Source organism: Galeopterus variegatus, unplaced genomic scaffold, assembly GCF_000696425.1.
Source record: "Galeopterus variegatus unplaced genomic scaffold, G_variegatus-3.0.2 Scaffold2485, whole genome shotgun sequence".
Lineage (NCBI taxonomy): Eukaryota > Metazoa > Chordata > Mammalia > Dermoptera > Cynocephalidae > Galeopterus > Galeopterus variegatus.
The window spans coordinates 7473-15026 of NW_007728596.1; the positions used below are offsets into that span (position 1 = coordinate 7473).

General features: G+C 57.8%; 2 protein-coding genes across 3 annotated transcripts in view; one reads left to right on the forward strand and one right to left on the reverse strand.

The window, feature by feature from the left end:
* The window catches only part of TMEM54 (transmembrane protein 54), a 4190-nt gene extending 573 nt beyond the window's left edge, over positions 1–3617 (forward strand). The window contains exons 2-5 of the mRNA XM_008581881.1: positions 2274–2333; positions 2496–2684; positions 2807–2941; positions 3357–3617. Coding sequence (XP_008580103.1) covers positions 2274–2333; positions 2496–2684; positions 2807–2941; positions 3357–3431 — 459 coding nt within the window. The 3' untranslated portion in view covers positions 3432–3617. The remainder of the gene's footprint in view (positions 1–2273; positions 2334–2495; positions 2685–2806; positions 2942–3356) is intronic.
* The window catches only part of HPCA (hippocalcin), an 8841-nt gene continuing 4852 nt past the window's right edge, over positions 3566–7554 (reverse strand). For both annotated transcript variants that reach the window (XM_008581880.1, XM_008581878.1), the window contains exons 3-4: positions 4642–4747; positions 3566–4493 (exon numbers count right to left, since the gene is read on the reverse strand). In XM_008581880.1, coding sequence (XP_008580102.1) covers positions 4396–4493; positions 4642–4747 — 204 coding nt within the window. In that variant the 3' untranslated portion in view covers positions 3566–4395. The remainder of the gene's footprint in view (positions 4494–4641; positions 4748–7554) is intronic.

Sequence of the window (7554 nt, forward strand, 5' to 3'; positions counted from 1 at the left end):
GCAACCCTCAGTGTCGCGCCCGTACCGGACCGGGACTGGCAACGGGATCACAGCCCTCGGTGTTGCTCCCACACCTCGCTCAGCCAGTGAGCGGGAACCGGTCTGTATGCGGGATCCGAACCCTCGGCGGGAGCGCCACCGCGCTTCCCAAGCGGCGCACTGTAGCAGTGCGCCACCGGGCCGGCCCCACTCAACCTCTTTGCTTCAGCTTCATCATCTGTAAAATGGGAATGGTAGCGGTGCTCACCTCAGAGGGCCCTGGCGAGTATGGAATGAGATCACCCATGTGGAGTGCTTAGCACAGTGCTTGGCATGTGGTTAGTGTTCGCTGCTGTGGGCTAAGATTACTGTTACAATAGAGAAACATCCAAAGCATCACTGGACAGAAGGAAGAACTATCAGGTCAGCTTGGGAGGGTCTGGGAGGGTGAAAGAGGGGGAATCCTCTGAGCTGGGTACTGATGGAGGGGTAGGAGCTCACCGATCGGCTGCAATTACCATAACGCAGGTATGCGGCGTGCTGGGGCTAGCAGGGAGGAAAGGCAGCTGGGATGGCACCCCAAGAACAGAGAATGGCAGATGCAAAGGTGTAGAGATGTCAGTGGCTAAGATCTGTCCTGGAGACACTGAGAGAACCAATTTGGCAGGAGCTTGGCATTAGGACTGGTCCAAAGTAAATGCTCAATAAATGGTAGCTGTGGTTAGGACTGGATGTCAGTACCTGTTTGTTTAGTATGGGAGTGAAGGGGCCTGGTTTTCTCAAGTTTATAAAGCCCTTTGCCACCTGTCAGCAGAAGCGGCCTCAGCCTTTGGGGAACATCTGTACATCAGTGTCGGGGTTCCATCCCTGCCACCTCCGGGCTAAGGGACATTTCTCTCTCTTAAGTTTGTTCCCTCCCCTGCAAAATGAAGCTCAGACAGCCTGCTGGCCTCAAGGTTTGGGTGAACGGGGATCGTAGACCCCAGTGGGAGAGGGCTGTGCAGATGCGTGCAGGGTGCTTGGAGTTACTGTTACTGTTATTGCTTGTCCCTCTCACCAGCCTTGTGAGGAGGGCAGGAAAGGCATTACTGGGGGGCACTGCTCAGGGCTAGGAGGTCTGCCAGGGATGGGCTCCGGCTGGACTGCTTCAGCTCTGCCCTCCTTTCCTCAGTTAATCCTCACTGCTCCCAGCAACCCGGGGCCATTATCATCCCCATTTTACAGAGGAGAAAACCAAGACTCAAGGATTCACCCAACCTCCTGCTGATACAAAGAAGCCAAACTGGATTTGAGCCTATTTGTGTCTGACACCAAAGCTGGTGTCCTTTCTATGAGTTCATCCTGCAGAGCGGGGCTTGGCCTAGAGAGGCTGAGGCACTTGGTCGTGGCTGCACAGTGAATTAAAGACGTTGCTAGGCCTGAAACCCAGGACCCCCATCATACCCTCTGCTTCCCATGGGTCCAGCCCATGCCTGGTACAGTGAGGGGACATACAGAGGAGGACTGGCTGAACAAAGCCCGAAAGATCCAGAGGGGAGCTGGTGGGCTAAACAGTGGGTGGTCCCACCTCTTGGGACCAAGAGTGGTTAGGAAGCCTGCACGAGGAAGAACCTGAGCAGGGCTGGAAGCAACTGCACAGGTAAAGAGGAGCAGGAAGGGTGCTCCTGGTGAGAGGGTGCTGTGTGGGTGGCACTGTGAGAGGGTGCTGTGTGGGTGGCACTGTGAGCAGGCTGCGTGAGGGTGTCCAGATCCAGGGAAGGGAGGGAGAAGAGTGGCCCCAGGGGGAGAGAAGCTGATGGGGTTGGGGCAGGTGAGTGACAGCCTGGAGTAATTTCAAATGTTCCTACCTAGGAATTTTGACTTCGACTCCATTAAGTATCCAAGTTTGTTTTCCTTGCCCATTGAGTTACTTAGTTTCTTCCAAAACCTTTTCCATTCCAGGAAGATATGTCCCAGGTATCTTATGGCTTAGCACACCCCCTAGCGTGTCCCTGCGGCCCCAGGATACACAGGTCACTCCCTGTTTGAGACTTACAGCTGTAGGCAGTGGGGAGTCATGGACAGTTGTAGGCAGGGAGTGGTTGTGTTTTAGAAACATTACTCCAGGGATGGACCATGAGGAGGCAGTGCCTCCAAGTAGATGGAAGTAATGAGGCCAAAGCTAAGCAGGGGGTGAACGGCAGGGGGTTGAAGGGCTAGGGGTGGCATTGGTGGAATGTTTATCCAAGAGTGGCTCTGACCCCCTGCCCTTTCCTCCATCGGGGGCTCAGAGCTGACTTGAACCTCCTCCACAGGTCATCGCCTCAGGCATTGCAGACATCATGTTGTCCCGCTACCTCCCCAGCACTCCCCTGGTATGTGGCACCTCCCCATCCCAGGAGGGAGTTAGGGCAGGGACAGCAGCCACCCCCACAGGCCTGGCCTGCTCAGAGGTGGTGAGGCTGACCCTGAGGGAGGCCAGAGCTGCCCAGGGGGGCCAAGCCTGGCATCCATTGACCACTGGCCTCCCCATCCAGCGCTGGACAGTGTTTAGCTCGAACGTGGCCTGTGCTCTTCTCTCTCTGACCTGTGCCCTTGGCCTCTTTGCCTCCATCGTTGTGACCTTTGCCACCCAAGGCCGGGCACTGCTGGCCACCTGCACTTTTGGGAACCCTGAACAACCAGTACTCACGCCTGACTGTCCCTTCGACCCCACACGCATTTACGTGAGTGCCTAGGCCTGCGATGGGGGCACCCAGGCGCTCGACAGGGGTGGGAAGGGTTCTTGGAGTCCCATCCTCCACTCCCAAACCCCAGCAGCCATCTCTGGCCCTTGTGCCCCCCACAGAGCTCAAGCCTGTGCCTCTGGGGCATCTCGCTCATGTTCTGTGTATCAGAGAGCATGTTTGCTGTGCGTGGCACCCAGCTCGCCCACAAGCTGCTGGAACTGAGACCCTGGTGGGGGAAAAGCTGCCATCACACAGTAAGTCCCCTCCACAGCCCTGACTCCCCATGGTTTCTTGGGAGCCCTGGTCTGGTCTGCCTCACCTCTCTATACGGGACCCCCACCTTGAGAAGTGGGATAAGAGTTTTCTCCCCAGGACAAAAGGGAGAGGCTTGGAGGCTCAGGGAGGCCAGATCTCCCAGCTAAGCCACACAGCTGAAACCTTGCTCTCTCAGGGCCCAGGATGAGTCTTGAGGGAGATGGAGGGATGTCTGGGCTCAAAGTGGGGCCCTCCAATGGTCTGGTCTGGCTCCTGCATGGGGGAGAGGGTAGTGGTGCCCCTTTGCCCCTAGAGATACTCTCGGCCCTCCCCACCTCCCATTCCCTGGGTGACCTGGAAGAGAGGACCCAGGCCCAGACCCAGTGGACCTGGCAGGCTCCTGTGTCTCCACAGATGCTGGACAGCCCTGAGCCCATGGAGGGTCATGACCAGCTGAGTTGCGCCAGCTCGGAGCCGCTGACCCTCTGAGAACTGATGCCTCACCCAGGCCCCATGGCCACTGGGGCCCTGCAACCAAGTGTACACTGTCGCCAGGACAGGATTCCTGAAGCAGGCCCAAGAGGGCTCAATGGACCCCCTGCCTCCCCCGCCACCCAGCCCACTGCACTGAAACGAGACTTTATTTTCAAGTTATTAAAAAGAACAGAGATGCTCCATGTGGCTGCATGCAGGGGAGGACAGGGGCTCGGCCAGGGGGCCTGTGTTTCTTTCCTGCACAGGACACTGTGGATGCGACTCTAGGTGCATCTGTCCATCTGTCCATGGGCCTACGTGTATGAGAAAGAGAGGCAAAATCCAGAGGGGTCCGTGGGTCTGTGTGTGGCTGGCTGTGTTCATCCAAGTGCCAATAGGCAGGTGGGGCTTCATGGGACCCACAGCTGGTAGGCTGGGATCTTGGGAGGTGTTGGTTGGTATCATGGCCTCCAGGCCAGCAAGAGCTGGGCAGGAAGGGAGGAGGCCCTCCTGCAGGGAAGGATGGCTCAAAGAAGCTTCTCCCTCAAACCCCGCACCCCTGGAATCCTGCTCTCCTCTCCAAATAACAGACAGGCTCCTCACCTGGGCATGACTCCCCCCTCCACCCAGGCTGAGACCTACAAGAGGGGGAGCCTGCCCCGTGGCTGGGGGAGGGGCCTGGCCTCCTGGCTGGGGGGGCAACACGGTCGAGTTCGGAATCTAGGTAAGGGCAGACCAAGCCAGCCTGTGTCTCTATCACTGCTGAAGGAAGATACTGCCTCTTGGATTGTAGGGTGCTAATCGCTTATTTGGGCCTGGGGGGACTGCAGGGTTCCCTTCTCCAGAGGCCCCCCCAATGCAGACCCGGGAGGGGATGTTCCCCAGTCTGGCCCCCAGCCTGGGTAGACAAAAGGAGAGGAAACCGAGCCGGGAGGGGGCCGGTGAAGGCAGGGAGGAGGGGGGACCTGGCTCCTCTCGCTCAGAACTGGGAGGCGCTGCTGGGGTCGCACTGCAGCAGGCGCACGATGGACGGGTCGCTTTTGGCCCCGCGGATGAACTCCTCCAAGGACAGCTTGCCTGCGGGATGGGACGGGACGAGGGGAGCTGTGATGTGATGGGGCCGCGCGGGAGAGAGGAGGAGGGAGTGGGGAGGAGGAAGTGGCGCCCGCCCCGTCCCGCCCCGTCCCGCCCCTGCCCTCTCACCGTCCCGCCCCTGCCCTCTCACCGTCGTTGTTTGTGTCCATTTGGCGGAAGATTTTCTCAGTCCTCTTTTCCGGGGTCGACTCGTCCTCCGGCATCTTCATCACGGACGAAACCATCTTGTAAATGGCCTGGGGGGCGGGAGGGGAGGTCAGGGAGAGAGAGAACCCTGCCTGACCCCCGCCCCCGAGGCGCAGAAGCGCACCAAGGCGCGCTGATGCTTGCCGGGCCAGGGGCGGCGGGGGCCGGGGGTTCAGGAAGGAGGGTCTGGGAAGGCTTCCCAGGCGAGCCGTGACCGAGTTCCCTTGGAGGACTAGGTGGGAAAGGAATTGCTGGCGGCGGGAGCTGGGTGAACAAAGGCACCGCAGCGTGAAAGCTCCGAGCGGGCGCCGAAAGTTTGGGGGTCCAGAGGGGTCAGGAGAGATGTTGGAGGATATCGGGGCCAGATGGCGAAGGGCCTAGAACGCCAGGTTTAGGAGCTGGAGCCTGGGGCGCAGGTTCGGGGGTAAGTACCGGGTTAGCGCTGCTTCTCAGCAAACACCGGGGCCCCAGGCGCCCCGCGCTGAGTGACCGACAGGGGCGTCGGGCCTAGGGGTGGCTCTGGGCTGCGGTGCCGTCTGACGCCAGCAGGGGGCGCAGGGCCGCGTCGAGGGCTGGAGGGCCGGAGACAATGGCCCGGGGTGGGGCGGGGAATGTTATGCAAATGATTGCAAATGAGCACCTGCCCCGGCACTGACAGGCTGGGCTCTGCTGGGCCGAGGGCGGCAGGCGCCTCGTGCAGGAGCTCCCGACGCGAAGGAGGGTTTTTGCGCTACAGAGCACGTAAGGTTTGGCCTATGGGATGGAGTGGGTCCCAGTGCCCCGGAGCTCAACGAACGGACCGGTCGCCTCAATCTTCCAGCTTTTCACGACCGACACCTCTTCCAAGAAGCCTCCCTTCTTCTCCCATACCATAAACTCCCCCTGCCTCAGATCCAGCTTCAGCCTCTGCGCTGGTCTCTTCCTGCCTGTTTCCCTCGAGTGTGTCCCCCACGCTGCCTCTGAAAGCTCTTTCCAAACACAGATCTCCACGACCACGTCCTCAGCCCAGCACACCGCCCCCTCCCTCCCGTCACACACAGGCCTCCCTCTAGGCCCGCTGGGCACCCAGCTCCTTCTGGATGCTGCCCCACGCTCCTGCTGCTGCCTCCCACTCCTCCTTGGGGCTCAGATTACAGGATTTCTTGCTTTCCTAGCGAGGCCTTTTCTGACCCATGCTGAGTCAGGGCACATAGGACAGCCCAGAGCCTCCTGAACTTTTCCTTTGAGGACATCTCTCTGGAAATAAATATGTCTTTGTAGGACTATTCCTAGTCCCCACAACACAGATAAGGACCATGGCCATCTAGTTAGTGCCCATATCCCCAGAGCCTAGTACAGTACCTGGCAGGGACTCTCCTGTCTAAAACCCACTGGCATCCCCCACTGTCCTCTGTACCAAGTCCAACCCGCCTGGCCCTTAAGCATTCAAGCCACTTCACCATCTGCCCACTGCTGACCTCTCCACCATCAGGCCTCTCCTGGTGGAGTGATTCTGCCACAACCAAACACCCTTGGGCCTTTCAGATTGCCCCAGCATTTGCAGTCTCTGCCTGAAATAATAATACTAGTACCACTTATCAGTCACCACTATGTGCCAGATACTTTACATGCATTATTTCTGAACCTCACAACAGACCTGAAAAGCAGGTATTGTGATCCCCATTTTCTAGCTATTAAACCGAGGCTCCAAAAGGGAACTGATGGCAGAGAGCGGATTTGAATCTTAGCTGCCAGATGGATGTTTGGGCAGGGTGGTGTGATGAGCAGCAGGGGCGGTGAAGTAGGGTGGACCTATATTGGCATCCTAGTTCTGCTACTCACTTGCTGTGGCCTCAGAAAAGTACTTAACCTCCGTGAGCCTCAGTTTCCTCATCTGTCAAATGGGGGTAATTTTGTCTCCATCATTAGGATAGTCTAGAGGAGATTACATATGCAGAACAGTTGGAAGAGTGTCTGGCTAGAGCAAGCCGTCAATAAACAGCAGTTTGCACTACAGTCATTATTCATCCACCACTTTCTCAGGTCTTCCCTGCCCCTCAGTCCCCTGGGCTCCCACATGTCACCTTTATACCCCTGTCACTGAGCTGGTCACTGTGGCCTGCACATTTGTCTCTTCCACCAGAGTGGGAGCCCCAAGAGGCACAGTCTCATCCCTTTCAGTGTGCCCACTGCCTGGCAGAAGGTTGGGTCCTGAGAAGGACTGAGCAAGTGACAGAGAGTGACCACCCCCCGTGACAGTCCTTCTCCTGGGCCTTCTAATTAATTGTCTGGAATTGCTGCTCACTCGTGATTTCACTGGAGCCGACATGTCATTAATCAGACACGGGTTTGCAGAGCTCTGTCTGCACCAGCTGTCTGGGGCCACTGGGCTGCCATAAAGGGAGCCAAGGCCTGGATAGCAGAGGCCAGCCAGAAAGGGGTCCTAGGGATGCCCAAGGAACGGGGCTGGCTTGACTGACACCCAGGACATTGTGGCTCCAACAGGACTGAGATTTACCAGCACACACCAGTGCAACCACACTAAATGGTAAAACATGAACATTCTTCCGGATGGGCTGGTATCCAGCTGCTGCCCAATCCCTGAGTAATCCTCCACCATCCTGGCTACCCCAAACCTTCCATCAGGAGCTCTAGAGCTCCCCACCATCCAGCAATTAAAGAATTAATGCTTAATCTACAGGAGTCAGTGACAAATATTTAGGCTTTCCCCCCTAGCAACAGGCATAGGGAAGGCATTACATCTCAAGGCAGCCCTTTCTTTTTTTTTTTTTTGTCTTTTGTCTTTTTTCCGTGTCCGGCAACGGATCGCAACCCTCAGTGTTGCCCCCGTACCGGACCGGGGACCGGCAACGGGATC